This window comes from Melanotaenia boesemani, chromosome 15 (genome assembly GCF_017639745.1).
Source record: "Melanotaenia boesemani isolate fMelBoe1 chromosome 15, fMelBoe1.pri, whole genome shotgun sequence".
Lineage (NCBI taxonomy): Eukaryota > Metazoa > Chordata > Actinopteri > Atheriniformes > Melanotaeniidae > Melanotaenia > Melanotaenia boesemani.
Window position 1 is genome coordinate 11,280,594 of NC_055696.1, and position 25,697 is coordinate 11,306,290.

A 25,697-nucleotide genomic window follows, 5' to 3' on the forward strand; every position below is an offset into this window, starting at 1 on the left:
ATTTTCAGCTCTATTTTCAAAGACCAAACCATCTCCCAAGGATATCTTTTATCTGGGAAAATAACAGTCTGGCTCTTGCTTCTCACTTATCTGACCACCAAACTCAATGCACACACAGCAGACACAGTCACTTGGAAATAACAGTGCACTACAAACTTTGTTTATAATAAATCCACCTGCATGCTGCATCACAATCAAAACTGAATACTTACCCATAAATGTACTGAAACTTCCAATTAAATATTTGTGCAAAGCAAACTGTCTCCTGCTGTCATTAGAAAGAAATGAGCCCAGGGCACCCACTGAGTTAGAAATATTGTTGCAATATGTTTGTTTGTTAATATGAGGAAAGTATGTGCTGTGCACATTAAGGTCTGGAAAATAGCTAAATCTAGCAACAAATCTGCCAAGCTGATTGCTTGCTGGTTGTGACCCTAATAATATAAAGCCTCACATTTAACTTAATTAATCAGAAGATTTCACCAAATATTAAAGCCCCATTAGAGGGATTTCGGTTTTACCTATTTGTGAAGTATTTGAATGTGGCAATGTCGTGTCAAGTGGGAAAACTAATTTCTGAATTGTGGTATCTTAGGCCCCAGAGGCTCATGGGCAGTTTCGGGTCTGGGGATATGAAACACAGAGCAGCAATACAATGAACTGCAAGCAGCAATATCACACTCTCACATGTTGGGGCGTGCTGTTCACAACAAAAAGGCCAAACATAGCAAGCAAGTTGGAAAGCATAAATATTTTGTTCACCCTTTTGCAGGCTAATTATCATAACTCGAGGAAGTTTATCTGCAACATGATTAGAATTAATATCTTGGACAAAAAGTAAATCAACTTGATCATGGTCAATGGCTGAAACATGGAGGGCTGCCAATTTGAGCACACAAAATCCCTTATCTGTAAATAGTCTGCTATTATGCATTAATGCAATGTACAAACTCAAAATGAAGACCTCACAAAAACACTGAGACTTATTTGCTGGTCACAAACGCCACAGCAGCCAGTTGGTAATCAAACAAAAAGACCCATTAAAAACAAAATTTAATCAGCAGCCACTGATCAGCAGGCTACTGTCAGAAAAATGCACTGTAGAAATATCAGATGTGTAGTTCAGTACGATGGATGAATGCTTTGTTTTGCCTTCAGTCAAAGGTAAACAAAAAGCTGGAGAACTAGAGCTTTGTTCCAACCTGTCAAGCAGACCTGATCAATCTCTAGAGCATGAAGACAAAGATGTTTGGGTCTTTTTGTATGCATGGAGATTTTCTCCCCATCCATCTTTCACATTGCTATTTAATTACAAATAATTATGTTTTGTATTAGTCATTTGTCATGCCTTCTTATGGAGCAGCTTCAGCTCTACTGAGGTTTGTGACTGCTGCAGTTACATTTAAAATAAAAATGATTTTTTTTCTCTTTTTCTAACAAATGAAGTGATGTACCTCAAAGCACTAAAAGCTTTTTTGAGCCACCAAATAATGAGAAATAATTTGCCACATGAAACCACATCTATCTGCCATTGCAAAATATTATAAATGGATGTTAAAAGTTCTACCAGTCTCACAGGACTTCATAAATGCCTTTTAACATGTGCCTGTGATTTGCATGTAAATAATATCTGCAGAGCATTCATGCACACTGAAGATACATTCAGGTTGATTAAAGCATAGGGTAGCTTACAAATTATAGCTATATTTACCAGAAGCAATTATTACTATTAGTATTAATATATTTATTTCTAGCATTTTTTAAATCATATTTCAGAAGAATGACATGCATACAGAAAATCTCAGGATCTTCTTCATTTGTATTTTGCAGAAACACTGCCAAGATTCAGTATTTCTCACTTTAGATCAAAAAGACTTTTGATCTGCAGAACAACATGAACTAACCTACTTGCATAAAGATTACTGAGACATATTAGTAGCCTTGTACAATTAGAATAACTAACTAGGACTGCGCCATGTTACAGTATAGCAAAGGTTCTTATTTTAATTTTTCTGCCTAATAGTTTAAGTAAATGACTCAACTTAAACATTAAAGATTGAAAATTTAATGATTTAAATGGCTTATTATTACACCAAACTGATTGGTTTCACTTAATCTTCTGATGATAATAAAAAAGAATGCTGTAGTTGAGATATCTCATTTAGCACTATAACTCAACAGAAGTGAGTTACACATCAAACTGCAAAACAGCACCCGAGAAACAGGAATTGTGGACTTTGGCAATGGCTTTAAAGGATCATGAGATGGATGAGTAGGAGAGTTTTATCTCAGCGTTCATGTGTAATATGTTCCAGAAGAATACTTCAGGCCTCACTGCTGTTCTAGCTCTTTACTTGACTGCCCCACCTTTCACACAACTGTTAAAAATCTAATCTAAAATCTAAAAATGAATCTAAAAGGGTGAGTTTGACATCACAAAACAACACAGAGGAGCATTGTTGAGGGATATTAGTCAGAACTTTATCATTGGTCTGACTGCCAGTGTTACCTGTATGCTTATAACTAAAAGTTTGTCTGCTAATCAGTTAGTTACAGGTTTTAAAAGTAATAAGATTTTTTTTAGGTTGATACATATGCATTCAAAATAAGAATAGATCTAAATTAAGTATGTCATGATATAAATGTTCTACTTCTTGTGGTCAAGAGTTGGCAATAATGACATTATTGACATGAAAAAACATATTATCCTATCAATAAAATTCATGTAATTTATAATGTGTTCTATCCCTCTTTTGCAGGTCAATAACTCTCTGAGTGTAGGAGGCTGAAGGGACAATTCTTCAAGTCATAAACTGAAGTAGAATTAAATATAACAGACAATAAAAAATACACTAACAATTGATATTTATTTGTTTATTTTCATCACAGCCTTTCTGGCTCTGAATCTGGGGAAAGACTGTATTGTTATGGTACTTCAGAAATGAATGTGTGTCAGATCAACCAACAACAACAAAAACACTTATCTGAGAACGTTTTTAACATTTAAGAAAAATAGGTAGTGTTACATAATTAGCTGTAAATGAATGGATATAGAATCGGATTTAATCTAAATCTAATCAAAATAAGCTGTTGTGAATTGAATTGAATCGATTCAGGAAATTAGTGATGATACTCATCTCTAACATGCATTAATCTAATTTTAAAAAAGTACTGTTCTTATGCTAATGAAAAACAATGAAAAATGTCCCTAGGGACATAACGCCTGAAGAGAAAAAGTAGAGACAGAACAAAAAGAAATAATTTTAAAATAAATAGCAAATTCACAAAAAGGAGGATGCAGTGCATTGTGTCTTTGCATTATGCTTAATTTTCATTCTCAATGTTCTATGTATTTGGTCAGAAATCCGGTCAAAACCAATGATAATTTGACAAGCAAAGATTTTAAGACATACATACACAGCAGTGAAATTTAGCTTCTCTTCATTAGCTCCGTTAAATTTAAGACTGAATTTAAAATTCTTCTCCTCACATATTAAGCTCTCCATGACCAGGCTCCAATTATATACCAAAGATCTCATAGTTCCATGTATTCACAAATGAGCACTTTGCTCTCAGACTGCAGGTTTACTTGTGGTACCCAGAGTCTCTCAGAGCAGAATAGGACGTAGGGCCTTTGACTATCAGGCCCCTCTCTTATGGAACCAGCTCCCAGTTTGTTGTATGGGAGGTAAACACCTTCTCTATCTTTAAGATTAGACTCAAAACCTTCCTTTTTTGATTAGGGGTGGTCTACCCATACCTTAATTATGCTGTCATAGGCTTAGACTGCTGAAGGACATCCCATGATGCACTGAGTACTTCCTCCACTTCTCATTCCTCCTCTTTATTTCCCATGTATACACTTTATACACTATATACAGTATTTGCATCATTAACTTATTTTTCTTCTCCATCCAAGAAATCCAACATATTCAGAGCCACAAACAAGAAAGAAAGCAATGGATAGGAGTGGCTTGGCTTCACTAGATTCTCTGAATTATGTCAGTGCATCACAAAAAAGTCACAGAATCAATATATACAAATAAATAAGGTAATTTGTGTAATTCCATTACAGACTCAGCTTTCTTTTTCTTCCTCAGAGCCAAAGTCCTGGTTTTCTGCCGGAATGATGAACGATCATGTTCCTAAGGCAGCCAGTGCCACAGTATAACGGTATATATGTCCTCCACAAAAGTGTGACCACTTTTCCAAATATTGGCAGTTTGGCTATAAAAGATTAATTTGTTTTCTTAATAGCAAATTTTTTTTACAAATGTATGTGACAGCTCCTGTTAAGTTTAAGCAAACCGACTGAGCAGAAAACACCTCCGGGTCAAACTTTAAAGATCTGTATTTCCTCATATGTGCATTCACACACATGTGCCTATTTATGCTAATTTTTTCAAGTTGTAAATTTCTAGACTCACGTTGCTCAAAGGATCTGAGCTGAACTACCGAAGCTGAACGGATTGGTCTTAAACAACCCTGAATATTAATATGTGACCCAGAGCTAAACCTCACATCATAAATCCTCTTCATGTGCAGCTGGACTTCACTACAAATGAACAAATGCTGTTCATGCTAAGACGATATCTAACACATAAACCAGCACACATCAAGATGGTATGGATTATATGAAAAATTAAACTCTTCATTCCAGATGGTAAAATATGATATTTTTATAGCAGTTTCAGAGAAAGACATAAGCTTTTGACAGATTATCAGTACTGACAGAAAGTCATACAAGCAAAACTGTTCATGTAGCGCATTGATTTTAAAGAATTAACATAATTCTCCATCATGATTTTAGATCATTCTAAAAGAAAAAAAAAGTCAGAATCAGCCTTACAGTTAAATTAAAATACTTAAATAAGTTGCTTCTGCCAACCAGTCAGTTAACATGTTACTCTATTTCTATCCAGACCCATAAAGAACATTTAGCAACAAATTTCAAGGACTTAAATAAAAGGTATTAAGAATATTTATGTTTGTCTTATGAAGCGATTTTACAACACAAAACTTGAGCTATGACAACAGATAACTTTTAACATAGCAGTCAACCAAGGTGGGCAGTCTTTCCTTTATTCCTGAGTTACAGAGTTGAATAATACTCAGTGAAAAGTGTTTAGAAGAACATAGAGTATATTTGTTAAATTTTCTCATTACTTTTACCTCATTGACCTGAATCTAATCTTTTCATCCTTTAGTCTAGTTGAATATGTGTATCCACAAAGCATGCCTTCAGGACACAAGTAAAAGAAAACTAGATGAGTAAAAAACAAAGAAACAAACAAACAAAAAGAAAACATCAACTTCTCTGCTGAATATGGAGTCAATGAAATTATCATTATAATGTTTTTTTTCTTTTTATAAATTTACAGTTTCTGCTCCGAATGCAAGAGACTCTTCTAAAAAAAATTATTAAGCATAAATTATGGCTCAAAGATGTGTGCTATTGTCTTGTCAGTTTTCAAGTACCACTGTCCAGCTCCTTCCTCTTTCCCAGATTTTGTCATTTCAGATCCACAAGGACCAAAATGGTCACAGCCTGCTGCCACACACAAGACTTCCAACAGCAGTTCACAAACCAGTGCGTGACATCGCGGTGACTTTCATTTAAACAGTCTGTGAATATATAGTAGATCTGCAGTTGAGGGCATATGTTAAAAAAAATACTTAAGGCTGCTGCTAGTGTTCTCTATAAGCTTTTTAAACATGCCATTCACTTAAACATCTGTTTTAACTATTTTTTCTTCATCACTTCTCACATTTGAGACCCTATGTTTATATATATACCCTAAACTGATACAAATTATTTACCACAAAGGACACTTTTCATTTTCATCTACTCTACTGAACAGTTTGTGAGACTAGTTTGGAGGCCAGTTGTGCTCCATCATAAAAATATTTGGATTTTTTGGTGATGGTGGACACAGTTTGTGTCTAAATGTGCAGTTTCCTGCGGTACTAACATTATCATATATATTATGTCACATTTATACATCACATTTTGTACATTTTGAATACTCTAACATGTGAAAAGTGTTACTAATCCAAACCAGAACTACTGAATTCAGATCTGCTCGGCTTCACAAGCTAAAAACAGGTGACAGTGACATAAACTCAGTTCAATCAGTCACTGAGATTCACACAGTCTTGTTCATCTCTGGTCTGATTCAAACCCTGAAAGTTAGCCGCTCAAATGATGAACACAGTGTTCAGTACTCACCTGCCTCATCTTTTCTAATCAAATATAGGTGCAGCTCTCTGACTCCTCTTACCTTCACAAGTACGCTGATGAGACACATGCTCAGAGTGAAAAGACCTCAACATTAATATGTTACCCAGAAGAGAATACAGAGAAAAATAAAAAATCTGTTCATTTTAGCTACTTTTTTTTACTACACTGTCAAACAAGCCATCACATGGCACAGCATGCTGAAAGCTCAGTATATGATTTTGGTTACAAGTGTTGTATTTAATAAAACAACCTTTAAAAAAGTGAGAGATAACTATGATAACAGTATCACAAACAGTGCCTGCTGAAAATGATTAATTTACTAAGCTGAGAGTTTGAACTTCTTGCTCAGAGAGAACATTCGACTGGAATCCTTGGATTCATTTAGTTACAGTATTTTGCTGGATGTCCATCCATCCATCCATCCATTTTCTATACATTACTTTTCTGGTACAGATTTATCTGCTGAACAACATAGATGGAAAACATTAGGTTTTAAGTATCAGTGCATAATGATTATCTGGTGCTTACCAGGTCTTAAAATTAGTTAAGTATGACCTCAGATGAAGAACATATTTTATACCTTGTGATTATTTACTGAACAAAAATGAAGCCAGAACGCAGAAAATGGGTATTGAAAACTTAGTACACCATGTGAACAAATAGCTTGCAGAAACATCTTTAGCAGCTATCACTTCATCATCATTTTCTTCATTTTCAGTATGATTTTTTAAAATCATTCTAGAAAAAAATGGCCAACTCTTCTTTAAATTATTGCTTTTGTTCATTGAGGTTTAAAAGTATTTCTTTAAGCACAGTTCTCTTGAGATTCTGCCACTAAATTTGCCGGTCAATGTCTAGACTTTGACTGGGTCATTGCAACACTAAAATTACTTTCTTTTTAAACCATTCAGCTGTAAATCTGCTGTGGTGCTTGGGCTCACCGTCACGTTCAACCAGTTTCAGCTTCTTTTTTTGTCCAGTTTCATTCATCTGCAATGTCAGACAGACACAGTTTTTTTCTAGATTATTTTGGCATAAAGAGCTCATGGGGGATTCAGTCACTGCAGGGTGCTTATTTCCTGTGGCTGCTACATAAACCTAAATCATCACCCCCCCACCACTATACTTGAAAATTACTTTGAGATGATGTGCTGATATGTTGTTTTTGGTTTTCACCAAACATGGTGCTAACAGTTATGATCAAACATCACTACTTTGGTCTTGGATGTCCAAAGGACAAGGTTCCAGATGTTTTATTGAACTCCACAAATCTAAGCTGGGCTGTCATGTTTTTTTGCTAATCCTCCTTGCCATTATATTTAAATTATATTTATATTTATTTAAAATTAAAATTATATTTAAAAGCACCTGAATGCTACAGACATGACTGCTGCCTAAACTTAAGCTTATATAGATATGCTCAGTGGATGATCAATTGATGAAGTGCATTTGATCAGCAACGCCTGGCTTTTAGTTACCCTCTTAATTCCTACTGAAACAGTAAGGTTTAGATAGGTGTGTTTTTGCACACTGTTTCTGCATTTGTGTGGTGTTTCTTTTGTTTTATGGACCCCTTGAAAACGAGATGTTGCATCTCAAGGGGTTATCCATTAAATAAATTTCAAATTTCAAATTTCGACTTAGTTTTTGGCATTTAAATAATGACACGGTGTAATGTCACGTGTTTTCTCTAAAGTTGTATTTAGATTTGATGAGGATCAGATGATTTTATGACCTAATACCTTAGAATTAAAAATTAAGCTTTAACTTTGTTCTTACGACTGCACAATTTACGTCTTCCCGTTTGCCTTTTATTATAGTGAGATCAATTTCACAATCAATGCCACAGGTTGGGGTACATATTGATGAATTGAAACGAAATGACCACAAACTTTACAGAGAAAGTCATGTAATAGTAAATAGTATTAAATACTATTTACTGCATGAAAGAAAAGGGACAACACGTACAGCTTTAGGACACCATTTGGTTCTGCGTAAACAGCTGTTGCTCTTACCGATCCTGAGGACTTGTGCTGAGCTCAGACAGAGCCCCACCGTGATGAAAACATAGCAGCAAAGTCTCTTGCTCTGCTCCATAGTTTCCCAGACGAACTCACCACGAATATTGGGACCATGACACACTGAAACAGCTTCTATCCAAGTGGGGACACCACCGACGTGCCATGCCAGCGCGCAATCCAAGTTTTATTCCAAACTTGATCCGATCTGCATCTTTCCGTTGTGCAAAAGAAACTAGGTCGGATGACCTAACGTCACGTTAATCCAAGGTACCACTACAAAACAATAAATGGTAAAGAAGTTCACATCTTCTAAGCAAAAAGTGGCAGTGGAACAAACACATCCACCTCTCTGTGCGCCTCTAGGGCGGCAGAGGTTGTGGAAAGCAAGAGTCTGCGTCAAGCCCAAGAAATTCAACATTGATTTTCGGCTACACTTTTCAAAATAAAACTTTTTAACAATCACATTTAGCTACAATTTCTACCGGAAACTAGATGAGTAGTTTATACTCCTTATTGTACAGCTCAAACCTGATTTTGACTTTGATTAGACTTAAACCTGAATTTTTTGTTTGGTTTTGTTTTAATGATGGCAGGAAGCTTGGAACTTGGAAACCAAGGTTTTATACTGACAGTACATGTGGTCTAATTTTGACCATGTCCTGCAGAGTTTGGCTGTAGTGGCTTTGGATTAAGGAGCAGATGGATTGGCAGTGGTTCTCTGTGCACCGGTGCTGATGAGACGAGCATAATCTTCAGGTTACAGGGCAGATGCCAGATTATCTGTCTTTGCACATGAACATTTTTTTCTTAATCAGTCTGGATCATTGGATGCTTTCCCATATAGTCTCAAGTCTCAAAGTACTTAATTTAGGGTGTACTTCATGTAATTTAGTTGCCTGATGTGCTCAAACATCCCTTATCAACAACAGATTGAGTCATACTATTTTTTAACTGATTTCTAAGGGCAAGACATTTAACCACCACTATATTGAAAACTTTAACTGTTGTTCAATATTGTGACATTTGAAAAAGGCAAACTTCCAGAACCAGCTATGTCAGAATTTTGCTGTCTTTGAAATCCATATCAAGTCAGGATTGGCATTTTTCTTTGGCACAATGCCTAAAGTCTCTTGAAGCTCTGGGCCAAGGCATGAACCTCAGACAAACAGCTTTTAGACAAACCTAATCTCAGAAAAATTAGCACTATTACGAGTAGTGCATGGGCAGCAACCTTCACAGAACCTGATATGAAAATTGAGCCAAATTATCTCCCTGCATAGCTTAATTCAAATTCATTACCATGTAAATATCTGATAATGCTGGAGAAACAGTTTTACTTATCATTATAAAACATTATAAAAGGCATAACATGCTTTAGACCCTAACCCTTAAACCTAACCAAAAGAAGAGAAATTTCACACAAATTTCACTTAAGAAATTTATTTTCACATAAAAATGATAATGCTCCACAGATTGAAGTACGAACATTGTTTTTATAAAGTACAAAGGGGTGGGAGTTAAAAGGGTTCTCACAGGATTTACCTTCAAGGCAAATGATTGTACCTCACAGTTGGAAGTCCTTACCAAGGGTCAGGCCCACAGTAAGCTAACATCTAAGTAACCAGCATCATAATAAACAGACAATAATAAGAAAAACATATAAAGTGTTAATTCCATCTTCTCTCTCTTCACTATGAATCAGAGTAGCTTAGATTCCATCCTTGCAGTTTGATTTTAAGTGCACAATCAATACATCCATGAAGGTGTACACCATTGTGTTGAAGCAGAGCATACAGCAGGTTGTGATGACAGTGAAACAGTACCACCTGGTGTAAGATTGGAAGAGTTGCAGGACCGCGAAACAAATGCAAAAAGAGATGTAAAATGTTAATGGGACAAAAGAGAAAAAAATAGAGGGAAAAAAGGAGATGTCTGAAAATTGAGATTGCTGCATGATTGGTCTTTTAATTACAGCTTTGTTAAATACCCCCTTTAAGACAATTCAAGTACACAGGATTGGAGCAATTATTCTATATCTGGGGAACTATGCATGAAGAGAGAGTCCAGTATTTTAATGAACTTGGTGTAATGCATAAATGATCAAAAATAAAATTATATTTTATTTGGGAAAAAACTTAATGACTTAACATTCTTATAAAGGGCATAAGCGAAGGCTTTATGAAGCCTGCATTTGGAACCACAACAAACAAAAGGTAGTTTATAACAATGGGCAGCTGTATATGGTGTTAACATTAAGAATTACAGTAAATTTTAAAAACTAAATATTAAATAGTGGCTAGGTAGAATATTTCTTGTACAAACTATCTTTTTTTAAAAAGGATATAATAGGAGAAAGTGAGCTTTAAAAAGTTTTATACAAGAGGTTAACGGCACTATTGTACACCTGACTATACATCGATGTGTGGCTGATATTAAGTTAAAACAATACAAAGCAAAATAAAGCTAGTTGGAGCACACCATCTTTTACACAGCAGTCATTAAGCCAAAAACCCCTGAAGAAAAGTTCAGTAACACGCAGCCCTTGGGTGTTAAAATACAAACAAAGCTTCTGAGTCACAAAAATATAACACTCACATTCCTGTGTTGAAAAATAGACATTTTGGCCGCAGTCTCAGATAAGTGATAACATTATCATGGTGCAGTGTGTGCACAAGGGACAGTAGCTGCCTGTGTTTGCAAACTATGTGCACTTGCAATATATAAACACACACACTTGCTTGTTTATTTGCGTGTACATGCAGTGTTTTCTTCATGTAAAATATTTACTAGTGTGTGTGAGATGCCAGGGTACATGTCCAACACAATGAAGGTTCTCTGGTTCATCTTCACAGAAAAAGCTCTGGACTAAAATTTCATCGCACATCATCTTCACTCAGTGGGTGTTTTAGTACTTTGGGATTGAGAGAACAGTCAGGGGTTTCAGGTATAAGTTTAGGATTATTTTATGTGACAGATGGCTGTATATGTTCCAAAATTTCTACATATTTAAAGCTTGTGTCCATTTTCTCGCATTTTTTTCTCACTCCTACTTTAATTAAAAAAGCGGAAGACATCTCCATTTGTCGCTCTTCATTGTGTCTTTTGCAATACCCCATTAGAAGATGTCACTGTTGCACCCATTAGTAAAATCATCTCGCCGCACCCAGATTACATCATGGTCCTTGTTTGTGGCCCCCTCCACAGAACACTGCTTCAATGGGGCCAGCTTTACAGTAGAGGTTGCGCAGAGGGAGACAGAGGTGGCACAAGATGTGAAGGAGTCTACAGAGCCTGAACTGTCCGTGTGCTGTATCTGATCGACTTGCACACTCTGCATGATCTCACTTATATTTGCCACCTGATTGTTCCGATTTTTCTTACGGCTTTGCAAATTCAGTCCTTCCATATCCACCTCCAGGGCTTCCTGCTCTGCTGATGCAGATCGGACTGACTTACAGTACTCATCGTCATCGCTCAAAATGTCTGTCTCCTTCACCTGCCTCACATCGATGCCTTCACACTGGTCTTCATAGCAACCCAGGTTGAACTGTTCTTCCACCCAACGATCCGTATCCTCACCTTGTGGTTTATGGGACTGATGGTGGGCATGTTGGGAGTGTGAGGAAGTGGAATGGTAAGATGAGTGTTGGAAAGGGTTGGCATAATCACCATTGTTGTTGTTGCCATGGAAAACCAGATCAGTATCAATGGTGATGCGGTTTCTCACCAGCTTCCTGTGAGACAGTGTACGAGATGGGGCTGAAGCTGAGAAAGATAAAGATAATGTGTTAATATCATGCGTTTGTCCATAGAGTTACTGGTGCAACATTTTGAGTCCAACTGTATGATGAAATTTCTGTAAAATAGAGGATAAACTCAAGCTGTATCACCTGCTCTGTTCATAGCAGGTCGTGAACCTTTGAGGGCACAAAGGCGTTTGCCACCAAATGGGACATACTGCTGATTGGGTGGCAGAGACTCCGTCTTAAGAAGCTGCCGGCGTTGTTTCTCCCTGAGGATGGAGTGGACTGCTTTCAGGAAGTCCTTTTTGCTATCTGGTGAGCTGCCAATCATGAAAACAAATAGGGCCTTGAAATGATATACCAGTGAAAGAATTTAAATTTGTCATTTACTTCAAATACATGTAATAAATGTGGATGTTTTTTAAAAATAAATAAATAAATAAAATACCTGCAGCAAAGCTGGAAGGTTCTCTCTGGTCTTCCCTCTGATTCAGACCTTGTGTGGACTATTTCACACACTGCTGTGGATTCAGTGTCTAAGACAGAGAAAACAGAGACAAGATCTACATTTTAAAATGTATCCCAGCCACTTTCTGTGTCTTTGCTGGAGGCCATCACACAGAAAGTAGAGCTGCAAGGAGGAGGGTGATTTAAGGTTCACTTACAGAGAAGGGATATAAGGAAACTGCAAGCAGCCATACAATAAGTAGTTATTTGAGTATGAGTACCAAGTTATCTATCTTCAAAATCCAATCTTATGTCTTTCATTTGTAATAAATTAAAATGTGCAGAGAAACTGAAATTGTGTACTTTGTCTCCCCCTTCTGGCAAAGAGGAATCATATAATTCCTCCCCTCTATTGCTTTGAATTGATAGTTTTAATCAATATTGTGTGAACTTTATTTTAGCAAAGACTTGATTTCAGTTGTCAAAGTCCAGCACAAGCTTTAAACACAATCCAAAATCCCTCCAAAAACTTCCACACTGCACAGGTTCTTATTATTGGGGATACCTGAATGACAGAAATTAGTTCTGAAGTCTCCACTTCCCAGACGAGACTAATGCAAGGTCTCCACGTCATGCAATTTCCAAAACATTTGTATAGTGTGGCATATAAACGCAGACTAACAAGCACATAAAATGTTTCAGTTGGAACAAAACTGTACAGGTCATCAATTACAGTATACCATAATTGCAGTAATTCATGTGTTTATTCAAGTTTTATATATATTTTGGACCAAGTGATTTTGACCAATCATTTTTCCAACTTTATGTCTGGCAGAAATTTAACTGGCTTTTCTAACAGATATCATCCTTCAAAGTGTTAATGGCATCTGATGGAAAAGTGTAAAGTTGCATTTACTGAATGGTATAAAATAGCAATAGACTTACTTGCAAGAGAACGGATTTGCAGACAGTCTGTTGCAATCATGTGACGGAAACGGAAGGGATCTCTGTCATCACTCACAGACACGCGATGAGAGCCACCCTGAAAAAAGGAAAGACTGGTTGGATATCTGAGGATAAAAACAATTGCAGTGCATCCATATGACAGCAGAGAGCACAAGAGTGCAGTACAACTCCACCGTGCTTTATAAGGCAATAGTCAAGGTGTTCACATTAAATCTCCACTCAGTAGCCATAACTTGTCTAAATGAAAAATTTTATGGGATTTATCATTATAAGAACGTGTGTACAAAGACGAAGATGCTCTGATGTAGATTTTTTTTAAAGGATTTTGCTCAAAAACAAAAATTGGAAATTTAAGATCAGTTAATGAGGCCTGGTTAAAGCTTTCTATTCTCAATTCCAAAAAGAAAATTCAGTGGAAACAAAGGCTCACTCTACAGAGTGCATCCTCAAACATAGTTTCTCAGCCTCAAAAGTTATATGAAAATAGAGGAGTACTTACCATTTTCCTCCTGTGCTTGGAGCAGTCTTTGAACACAAATACAACAGCTGTTTTAAACACTGAGGACGAGAGAGAGATAAAGGAATAAAACCATTAGATGGTCTGTATTCGTGGAATACATAAAATTAATTTTCATTATTCTATTTCAAACAGTAGCAGCTTGAAACAGGACGCAAAGAAAATGCTTTTAGTCACAATGTTAAAAAAAAAAAAAAAAAAAGGCCCCAAACTCACATTCCAGTATAACAAAAGCTGAAAATGGACCAAAGTCACAACATCACACATGTGCAAAGACTTCTCACGATCACCTGGCAAAAGTCAGCCATTGTAGCACATAGATGTAATATTCATTGCCACAAAACAGCGCAAGCCGAGGAAAATTCGAAGACATACGGGTACTTCAAGGTGTTTTACAACTGCATGACTCATTAATATTCAGCTCATGTACAAAGTAATGCAGGGAATCCTCACGTGTATAAACTCTAACTTTCTCTCTATATTTCTGCACCAAATGAAATGGGACCCAACAGCATTTAAAGTCTGATTGGATTGCATAGTGCAGTGTTAGGAGCCTGCAAATATTAGGATCACATAAACTGGAGTATTTATACTATATATATTTTTCCAGCAAACAATATCCAAACAAATTCAACCATATTTATGGAACTTAAAAATACATTTGCATTTCATCAAGCAACATGTTGAATTAAGGCTATCCCCAGATGATTCTTAAAAGTCCCTACTTACCTAAAATAATGCTTTTAATTTTAAATGTACATTAAAAGTACCAGTGTGCATTGCTTTACCAGTAATCTCTTAAGTAAGTAGCAGGAAGGAACTAACTTCCATCCTGCTACTGCAAAACTCCACATAACTCTTACCAAAGGCTGCTAATTCAGGATCCTTTTTAGTCTTAAACAAAGAGGCTGGAGGATTCATCCACACCACAGTTGAATGTAGCAAAAGATCCCCCATTGAGAGATCAGGCACCTGAGATAGAGAATTTATAAGAAAAAAAATTTAATTGTTTGATCATTTATTGTCTTTAAAATAAATGGGATTGAACTGAATGGGTGATACCTCTTTTTTATCTGCCGTCTGTTCGTTGATGAGCTGGTCAAAAACAGCTCCGTACTCCTCATGAAGCTTTTGCATCTCATTGATGTGACTTGCAACTTTATTCATGGCCTTCATTGCAACTGAATGGGACAATGACTAATTAGTTGTGTCCACAATAATTACCGTTCTGATAGTGAAGAGCATAAATGATATTAAACCATTTCACAGTGCCTATACATGATGAGGTGTGTGTGTGTGTGTGGATGGGGGGGGGGGCTTACCATCCAGATGGTAGTGTTCTTCACTGTCAGGGTCTGTCAGAGAGTAGAGCTCCCTCAGCAGTAGAGGATACTTCAGAACTCTCTGGATGGGTTTGATCAAGTAAGACTCCAGAGTGGATGAATGTTGCTGTCTGGGGTTTCTCTCAGCCAGGAAAGCCTTAAATTCTGGGTCAGTTTTAGCTGGAGAAGCAGAAATATGAGCATTCATTGATTTGGAATGAGGGCAAAGGACAGAATAAATGTATCTAAAAGAAAACTAAACAAGCTGTCAATATTAGGTAGGAAGCTTAATTGCAAATTAAGGACTTGACTATATCTATGACTTGTGTGACTGCTGAATCTGTGCTGACACTTGCTGCAGCTCAGAATTTGTTATGCAGAACATGAGACTAAAACAGCATACTTATAGGCATTCAGCTGCAACACTTCTGATGGAAAACAGTAATAAATGAGTAATATTCAAAGCTCAAAAGAAAATGGTGATTGTGCTCTTTAAACCAGGTCAGTATATGTGTGCATGTTTTTACCTTTAGCCAGGACCTTCGGGACCTTGGTGTGGCTGGCACAGAAAGCACTGTAGATCTTGAACCGATCCGCATAATACAGAAATGACCCACCCAAGGAGAATAGCACCTTCTGTAAAAACAAGCAAAAACGTTTTCTTGCAAAAATGCCTACAGCACTACATGAAACACAAGCCATAAGTCAGGATTTAATACAACTAGTGGTGCATTTTTAAACAGCAGAGCCAAGTGGAAGCACCCCTACGGTGAAATCCTAAAACAAATAAAATAAAACCTGAATGATGCTTTAGATCAGGCATGTCAAACTGGTCCAGCAAAGGGCCGTGTGGCTGCAGGTTTTTGTTCCAACCAAGCAGCAGCACACCAGATTTGACTGATTCAATCAACTGATCTCAGTCTTCAGACAGCTGATTGGTCAAACTGTGTGCTCTTGGCTGGCTGGAACAAAAACCTGCAGCCACACGGCCCTTTGCTGGACCAGTTTGACATGCCTGCTTTAGATTAAGAGAATAACTATTTCCTACCTTAAACTGCTCCACCCTCTCCAGTCTGTCCAAATTTGGCACCAGTCTGATTCCATCTTCCAGTGTCCGCAAGAACTCTACTTGGAATTCCACCATCTCACCAAGGTTACCGAACAAAACGTCCAGCTACAACACACACACACACACACACACACACACGCACACACACACAAATAAGTAATCTGTCATGGTTTCTTTTTAAAACTTAAGAGTGCATCATTAACTTGGTTCTTCATTAGTCATTCTGTAGTAAAAAATACAAAAAAAAAAAAAAAGAAGAAAAGAAGACTTATTTCCTCTTGAATACATTTGTATAATTCAGAACTACTTCCTCCAAAAATTTTTATTTATTTAAAATCAGCTTCCTTTCTTTTTAAGCCAGGAAGTTGTTTCTGAAATTTCTTCTCATGAGTCATGGCCTAAAATTGCCAGGTCCACACTCATAATACAACCACCATGTCTTAAATGTAAACTTCACACTCTGAAAAGTAATGCTTGTCATTTAAAAAAAAAAGTTCAAGTTGGGTCTCATTGGTCCACAAATGATTTGTCCATGTGAACATTAGCAAGCTGCAGATGCGTAGCAATGTTGTTTTGTTTTTTTTTTCTTGATCATATGCATATCAGAATCCTCTTGAAGGTGAATATTAGTCAGTTACATGTACGCAGTTCATATAGACAATTTAAAGTTCACCCACTTGACCACATGCTCATACAATTCTTAGAATTAACATGTTAGAAATGGAAAGTACCTCATCCTGTGAAAGGAAGCTCTCCTTCTGCAAAGGCGTCAAGTAGCATTCTATTAGGCAGCTCAGGTCCTGAAAAAGACAAGAAACATTAACTTGTTGTAATATATCCAAGCAAGAAAAATAAAAAAATTAAATGTAAAAAAGATACTTTATTAATCCCCTAAAGGACATTGCAAAATTTTAAATTGATCATTTTTACATTTTTTACTTTTAACAATTTGAATGAAGCACAACATGTTGAGGTGTCCGATGTGAGAACTGTTTAATGGGGAATCACTGCCAATATTTTAAATGTCAGAAATAATTTAGCTTAATGGTGTGAGTGCTAGACTGTGCATTATCATCATCAGTAAAAACAGCTGCTTGATTTTAAAGACTCACTTTGACATAAGTTTTCTCCGTTTCCACCAATTCACTGATAACCTTGCGCAGTTTGTCTGTGTGCGAGAGCTGTCTCAGGGTGGCACTGCCCGCTGTGGGCGGTAAAACTGACACAGGGCTCGGGGAGAGGGATGAAGATGATGAAGATGAGGAGGATGACATAGGGCACTCGAGGGGGTTCATGTCGTGCAGACTGCGACAGAAAGCAGTGACCTGCTCTGTGCTCTGTAGAGAAAGACAAAGAAACAACATGTTATTTTGCAGTAATTTGCAGAATTGTTTTTAAGTCATTTTAAGGTCAAAATAAATCAAGTTTAGTGATAATAGCTTTGCAAAGAGCAGTACATCACAAAAAAAAAAAAAAAAAAAAAAACAATATTCAGTTCTTTTGCTCTTAGACATGAAGCATAAGATCTGGTGATGTGAATTTTTTTTTCTGTAAAAACCAAGTCCACAATAAGGCTTTTCATTTAAAGTCCTGCTTCTTGTTGTGGAAGAAGTGCTGTAGCCCTGTGCCACATCACAATCTTCAGTAAACCTTATTACAGCATTAGGTTTTATTATTAATAGCCACACCTTGTGAGACAAATGAATACAAGCACTTCAAGAAACACACATAAAGTGCATTCTTGACAACCTGCCAGGATGCACACACCTACATCAGTGGCACAAAAAATACCAAACATGAGCAGACCTGTCAGATTTACAGCAAGTGATGGTAAACCCAACAGGTTTTGGAAGAATGAAGAGAAAAAAAAAACTCTTCCCATGTCAACTGATCAAGTATCAAGCAATGACAAAAATCCTCAGTTCAGTAAGAATGTTTTTCATGATCAATTTCAAAAACAGCTGGAAAAAAAGTCTCAGAGCTACAGGCAAGACAAACACCCCTGATCCATTTCCATCACTGTCACGGCAGTAAAGATAAAACAACATGATGTACCAACAACTAAAAAAGAAAACGAGAAAGATATAGCAGCAGAATTGACGGCAAGAAGCTGGATGCCTTAAGACTAATTTGAGACATTCTGGAAATAATACAACAATTCTTCCAAAGATGAAAACAACTATCACTCTTTCAAGGGTCTTCTGGAACACATGTTTTTATCCCATGGTTAGAGAAAAGTCTAACATCTCTAGATTTAAGACATTTGTTAATTTGACTGTATTAATATACAGATTTTCCCAGAACTAGGCTCTGAGACAAATGACTAAAGCAGAATTATCTTTTTATTTCTTATGAAAAAAAAAAGATTTAAACTGAAATTTAAAAAGGAAAAAAGATTTTCTTAAGATTTAATGTGCTGTAACTGTCATCCAAGACAAAAAAAACAGGCTTTTTCTTAGCTTTACTAATCCCAATTACCACTTTAACTCAGGGAATCTCTCAATTTAGACCCAACCGCCCAAAACAAAGATAGTAAAATAATCCCAAAGTGGTATGACTAGCTGCAGAAAATCATTGCAGTGGAATACTTTTGTGTCCAGATGATCGGATGCTTCCAGGCAAAATCTTTTTGTGCAGAAAGCTCAAAGCAGGACCAATCCATTTTCAGTCACCACTTAGTTTGATGGGATTATTGCTTCTAATTCAATCCTCTTTGGTTACTCAGAAGTGCTGCAAATGCATGTCACACAAATATTCCTCATCTGCATTGGGCCAGTGCATGTGTTTTTGTTAATTGTAATATGACAATACATTGCATCTGCTTGTGTGTATGCAACTTGGACACGGCTGGGAAACCTGTCTTTGGTGATTCCGTGGTTTGTGTCCCGTTAACCTGCTGCTGACAACCAATTTTCCATTGTGGTACTCAAACCAGTTGCACAACACTATGTGAGCCACACCAAAATAAGCACAAAATGCTGATGCTAAAATTCCTATCATGGAGTCACATTTAGTCACTGGAAGGAAACTGCCACAAAATAAACCACCAAGTATACAATGCAATTTAATAATTTAGCCGATACACTGTAAGCCCCACTTCAAAAAATATCAGTCACGTTGCATATAAATTCAAAGCTACCCATAGACTCATAGCTGAGAATATTTTTCATTATCATCTGTCCAATACTGAAATTGAAATGAACATTAAATCTCAAAAGACAAGGTGGCCAAACAAAAGAAATATATAGGGATCTAAGTGGTTATACAATGATCTACATTGTAATAAAGCCTCTCTATTTCTATACACAAAGGACTGGAATGACAGTCTTGCCACACAAAGCAGGGTCTTGACCTTGACAGCCAGACAAATTAGTGACAGCCAAGAGACAGATGGAGTCATGCATGTCTGAGTCATGCAGCAGAAATACCATTTAACTTTCCAATCTCCATCCTAATAAAAGTACAATCAGTAATTCTATTAGTTACACAAACATCTGTCATGATTACCTGCAACTGAAAACAGCAGTATGGCATTTTATGTGATTTTATGCACTACAATAGTGCTGGGTTCATTGCAAGATACATTAATGAAAGATCAATGCAATCAATGCATATGATAAGAAATGAATGTTACATAAATAGTTTGAATTATGTGTCCACCAGAACCTGACCTTAAACATAAAAGCTAGCACTGCTGGCACAGTACAAGGGCTGGGCAATTATTTGAAAAATGAATTGTGATATTGATTTGAGTACATATCTTCCAACTCTATACAGTACCATGACATAATCAGTAACCTGAACAGTATCTAATCTAAAACACAAGCCTCATACAATCACATTGCAAGGCTCACCTGCTGGAACATGTCATAGATGGATTCAGTCGAGGGTTTGGAATTCCTACTTCTCCTAAAAGCCGACATCTGTACAGGTCAAAAAAGCTTCACTAAGAATACAGGTATTTATTTCCTATCCTGCTTATCAAGTCCAGGTATTGTCCATTCTCATACATTATATGATGCCAGAAGGTTGGATTCATTCCAAAAAATGTAAGATGATGCAGAATCTATAGTTGAGTTATTGAACTTCCAGTGAAGAAGATTTCAAAGTGTAAATATAAATGCCGGCTACTCAGCAATCCGCACAGCAAAACGCAGAGCTCCTAGTACAATCACTACAGCTGCATCTGAACAAATAGGTCAGTACACAGACTGCACTGAACAACGCTCCCATGTCACCTTATCCTACAGCCTCTATCCAATCACTTTTTAAATCCAGTCTGATTGCATGGACCAGTGCAGTGTCATCTCCCTGTTTCTGCTCTTCCTTTTTATTCTGTGCTGAATCTCTTCCTCTTCTGTCCAGCTATCTGAGTGCAGTCACAGCAGCAGAGCAGAATGCAACATCAAATGGGATCAAACATCACATCCACATGAAGGAAAGATGGGAGGAGAAACGAGGGGAGGAGAGAATGGGAGACGAGGACACAAGTGTTGAGAACCAAACCCTCCAGCAGGAAATTATGTTCAACTTCTCTCTCCTTTTATCACAGGTTAGAGAGGTTTGAAGACATTGTGCTTGGATTGGATTTGAAGTTCTAGTTTTGTGTTTCTCTTTTTATTACGCTTTTTGTTTTTCTTTTTATTATTTTTTCCAACTTCTTCTCTACATGTTTGCCATCCATCTCTTCCTGCATACTTTAGGTTATTTCAATCATTTAAATATCAAAACAAAAAGCTTGTTCTAGGGAAGAACCATGATGAGTCATGTACTCAGCAGCATTAACTAACACCCATGCAGTCTATTCAAATATCAAGTGTAATCCAGTACACTTCGTGTATAAAAACCACATTGCTCTTAAAGTGTAGTAGGTGTGTAGTACAACACAAAAAAACATATTTTTTCATTTCTATTTGCATTTTTGGTACACTTTTGGAACTTTGCTGTTCGCCAGTAAAAAGTTTGGACACAAATGTATGACTGCTAGTGTATAAACTATGACTCACACAATTAATTTTATTCCTAAAAAAAAGAGAAGCTAAAGTTAAACTTGTAGACAACTGCATATTTTTTACATTTAACTTATCACAACCCAATCTACCTTTTGCAGTTGTTCACTACAATTTCAATTTCTTTGTATTAAAAACATCAGTTTCACCTCTAAATCTTTCCACTTTTACACCTGGAGCTACTCCAGAACCTCGGCATTATTTTGTAAGAAAAAACATTTCTTTAGTATCATAGGTCACATTCATCCAGCAAAGGTCTGCTGTAGTTTTAAAATGAGTCTCTGAAGTATGCAAAACATCGACTCAGTGTGCTTACACATATTGCAGTCAGTTGCACAATGACAGTAAAAAGTCTATAGCAAGGCACTGGTACTCCAAACCAGGAAAATGACAGTTTTTTAGTTCTATGCATTAAATATCTACATTTTGTTAGTCAAAGCAGCTTTGATGGTTATTCTAAATCCAGGGCTGAGTTTCAGAGAGTTTCAGGTACAACCGAACTACTAGAGACTTGTTATTACTGAGGAACAAGCTCTACAATATTCTAACAGGAAAAAACATTGCCTTAAATCTTATTGCATTGCAGATCTCAGACTGAAGATAAAAAAAAAGCAATGATACAGCTGATGGAAATAACGGGAGGATATTTGCCAGCAAGTATGAAAGTGTTTCCACATGTTAGAGAATCCAAGTCAGTTTTGTAAAAAAAAAAAAACTATTAAAACCTAGAAAATGTGTTGCTTTAATAACAAAAGTGTACTTATAATCATGTGCATTGAATCGAACAAAAATACCTTTCAATTTCAATTCACTTAGCTGTAAATAGCAAACAGTACAGACAGACCTATAGACATATGCAACACACAAAACCTGACCTCATGTGAAAACAGCTACTTAGAAAACCAAGTAGAAAGTGAATAAAATGTTACAGCACCAGTAGCTTTTCTGTAGTAAGTCCACATGCATTCCCTAACCCCACAGACCATGTCACTAAATGTACTACATCTCTGACTTCAGTACAGTGGGGGAGAGAAGTACAGCCTCAGGGAGGAGCATGGAGGCAAGCAGAAACCTGCTCTCTCTCCTATCAGCTGAAACCTCATGCAATAAGAGCCATGGTAAACATGATGAATGTCTACATACCTGACATACAAGAAGACACCGCACTTTCAAAGCCACAATATTTGCTTTTGTTTGCTTGTTTTTACAGAAAAATTATAGAGAGCATTCGTCCTTCTTGGACCTTAATTCTCAGGAAGAACAGGTGCATACTTGTTACATAAAGAGAGGGAGGGGGAGGATAAAGGGAAATAGTCTTAAGTCTCATCCACAATCAAGAAACCATGCAAATCCATTAATATGTAAAAAGAATGATGAGATGTACTCAGACAATCTCAAGTAAAAGTGCAATTATGTTATGACATGAGCTTTCTCAAATCCAATTGAGCAGATGATTTAAGTTATGAGGATGAGGTGAGTGCAAACAGTGTTGGCAATTAAGCAATTAAACTGCATGCATTATTAGAAAATACACTATCATTATTATTATTATTATTATTATTATTGTTGTTATTATTATTATTATTATTATAATTATGTCACACATAACATCTGTAAATGCCTTAAATTTAAAAAACATATCGTTCTGTTTGTATTCTCACTGTTTTCACAAAACATTGAATTGTACAGCACTTTCACTAAAAACCCCAGCTGCCCAATGCTGTATAAATAAAGTAGACATTGACCTTGTCTTGCAAGCATCATTAATCGGCACAGAACTCCCTCTAGTGGAAAACTTAAAGTATAGCAATGAGTCAAACAAAGCTGTTGGGGCCTGATGGAGTGAAGGGGTTAGTAAAAAAAATGTATAAAAAGAAGGCTAAAGAAATACTGTACAAATGCATTTAGAATAACTACATTAAAGACTTTCATTGTGCACAATTATTGCACGCAATGATTAAATCAATCACCTAAAACATAGAATAATGTATTTTCCATTCAAATGCCCTCAGACCAAAATGATGGGCATTTAAAAATCATAACCAACATGTTTGAGTGCAGCTGACTACAGCTTGGAGAACACCAAGAAAATAAAAAAAACAATAATCTTTTTCTCAATGTTATCCTAAGCAATCATTATTATATTCTTTGGTTGTTTTTCCATACAAGGAGGTGGCTGTGTGCTTTGTCTAAAACAATGAACATTTCCATATCCTCCAGCTAACCAGACACTCATTTATCTCCACTAAATGATGTGAAACACTGTTGGAGAATGAAGTAATTAGAGTGTGGAGATAATTAAAATTGTCCCACTTTGCTTCTTTTTCCTTCAGTCGTCTGCCACTATGTGACCGGAGGCACAGGATGTGATGGTGCAAGAATCCTCAGCAGTTCTGGGCTTTTCCAAAGTGAAGTAGAAACAAAGGAGTGATAAATATGGGGGTTGCAATACAAATAAGACACTATATATATATATATATATATATATATATATATATATATATATATATATATATATATATGTAAAGTTCCCATAGAATGTGTGTTGCAAATTTGGATCATCTTTGACAAAATCATCCAAGTGTTCAGACTAAGGTCAGGGCTCACAGCTGGCTGGAGAGCTAAAGAGAAGGAGCTGTTTGAGAGCCAACAGCAGCCTCATGTTGTTTATGATAATGAACAGCAGGGGTTAGATGAGAGGGGGGTGGAAAGAACCTGAGATCAGAAGAAAACTGCGAGGACAGCAGGAAAGAAAGGGCATTCAAAACAAAGACTAGCAGATGAGGAGACTGACTGATCAGAGAGGACGAAGATGAAAAAAATAAAGGAAAAAAAAAAACTGTCTGAGACAGGACATGGTCACATTGTTCTCAATTATGGGAACAAAATATGACAGTAAATCAAACAGTTGAGGTAAATAAAGAGGATAGAAAAGATGAAAAGGAAGGCAGGGAGAAAACACAGCAGATGGAAATTAGGACACGAATCAGACAGCACATGTGAGAGAGGAGTAGGAAGTGAGAGACTGAGAGGTGAGATGAAGATCAGACAGCCTGAGCTTTGTTATAATGTAAAGGAAAATGTTTATCCCTATTTCTTTAGTTCTGGCTCATGTGTAATCATATTTAAGCTAAACCAAGAATTGACTGGACATATATGGGGAAAAATATAAATGAAACATTTGTGCCACTGTTTATACAGCATGGGGAGAAAGTGGCATTGAAAAAGCTTTTTCATTTTAAATTTGATCCAAAACTGTACCAACTTTTTCTTTTTTTCAAATTTAATAACTAAATGGTTTCCTCACACCAAGTGCATCAAATGAGACATAAACTGGCCTCCTGTCTCCAATGCCTGCATGTCTCATCTTCTCAAAAACTTTCCCTCCAACCAAAAATGGCACAATGGAGTCACAGAACCATGGATGTCCAGCAGGACAGAGCCTAGAATGGAGACAGCTCTGACCTCACCCGTTAGCCCTCCCTAAAGACTGAAGCTGACTGGCATACATCCCGGAGAGAATGCAGCATCGACTCAGCCATCCCTTTCCTCGTCTTTTGTTCAAGACTACACTATCAAACAGAGATGAGAAAAAAAAATTAAATGTTTCTGGTGGTTTCTGGCTATCAGACATTACCCCGGTAATGGAAGTGACAACCGTATCCAAGGGAGACTGGCTGGCACACAGCCTCTTCCAGCAATCACTGCACTGACCCTGATCAGAGCAGACATAATCTTAATTAGAAAGTGATGTTCGTGCACTCTTCCACTCACCTGTCTGTGTCCATTTTTGTGCTCCAACATGCACACACATTTGATTTATAGATTTATACTGTAGATGAATCCATTAATATCCCGGGACTGACAGGCCCAAATAAACAGACGTTAAAGGCTACATCATTTGGAAATAACGATGTAATTGCAATGCTTGTGTATCAGAAGATTTCAAATTTTTCCATCTCCATCAACTGATCACCTCCAAGCTTTTAAGGTTACCTCTTTCTAGCTTAATGTTACATACAAATTTGCCAGGGGGAAAGAAAAAAATGGATGAGAAATATTGAGCAGATGTCCTCAATGGGTTTCAACATATCAGAAACAAGGACTCTCACTCTTCCCACATAGATCCAGAAGGTGTTGACTTTTTGATCAATGACGGCATTTTTATCTGCTGTCCTCTGAGACGAATAGCATGAAAAAGAAATTAACCACTGCAGCAAAGGTCATCAAGCAAAAAATAAGAAAAGAGATATTTAAAGGGGATGCTGCAGCTGCTGATCTTTGACTGCAACAATCTGTCTACCAGGGTGTTCATTAAACTGTCCTTTACACCACTGAACACTGAACTGTTGCATGTTATGT

The 25,697-nt window shown here is 36.8% G+C and overlaps 2 protein-coding genes across 10 annotated transcripts in view; both read right to left on the bottom strand.

Annotated features, from left to right (window-relative positions):
- LOC121654860 (glutamate receptor ionotropic, kainate 1-like) overlaps positions 1-8,616 on the bottom strand; it is a 34,465-nt gene extending 25,849 nt beyond the window's left edge. For all 7 annotated transcript variants that reach the window (XM_042009196.1, XM_042009193.1, XM_042009192.1 and 4 more), the window contains exon 1: positions 8,257-8,616. In XM_042009196.1, the coding sequence (XP_041865130.1) occupies positions 8,257-8,338 (82 nt within the window). In that variant the 5' untranslated portion in view covers positions 8,339-8,616. The remainder of the gene's footprint in view (positions 1-8,256) is intronic.
- Positions 8,617-9,692: 1,076 nt separating this feature from the next.
- The window catches only part of LOC121654571 (T-lymphoma invasion and metastasis-inducing protein 1-like), a 54,305-nt gene continuing 38,300 nt past the window's right edge, over positions 9,693-25,697 (bottom strand). For all 3 annotated transcript variants that reach the window (XM_042008775.1, XM_042008777.1, XM_042008778.1), the window contains 12 exons: positions 17,439-17,663; positions 17,058-17,126; positions 16,306-16,431; positions 15,785-15,893; positions 15,258-15,437; positions 14,998-15,116; positions 14,799-14,907; positions 13,918-13,976; positions 13,398-13,494; positions 12,454-12,541; positions 12,153-12,325; positions 9,693-12,027 (listed from right to left, as the gene is read on the bottom strand). In XM_042008775.1, coding sequence (XP_041864709.1) covers positions 11,378-12,027; positions 12,153-12,325; positions 12,454-12,541; positions 13,398-13,494; positions 13,918-13,976; positions 14,799-14,907; positions 14,998-15,116; positions 15,258-15,437; positions 15,785-15,893; positions 16,306-16,431; positions 17,058-17,126; positions 17,439-17,663 — 2,004 coding nt within the window. In that variant the 3' untranslated portion in view covers positions 9,693-11,377. The remainder of the gene's footprint in view (positions 12,028-12,152; positions 12,326-12,453; positions 12,542-13,397; positions 13,495-13,917; positions 13,977-14,798; positions 14,908-14,997; positions 15,117-15,257; positions 15,438-15,784; positions 15,894-16,305; positions 16,432-17,057; positions 17,127-17,438; positions 17,664-25,697) is intronic.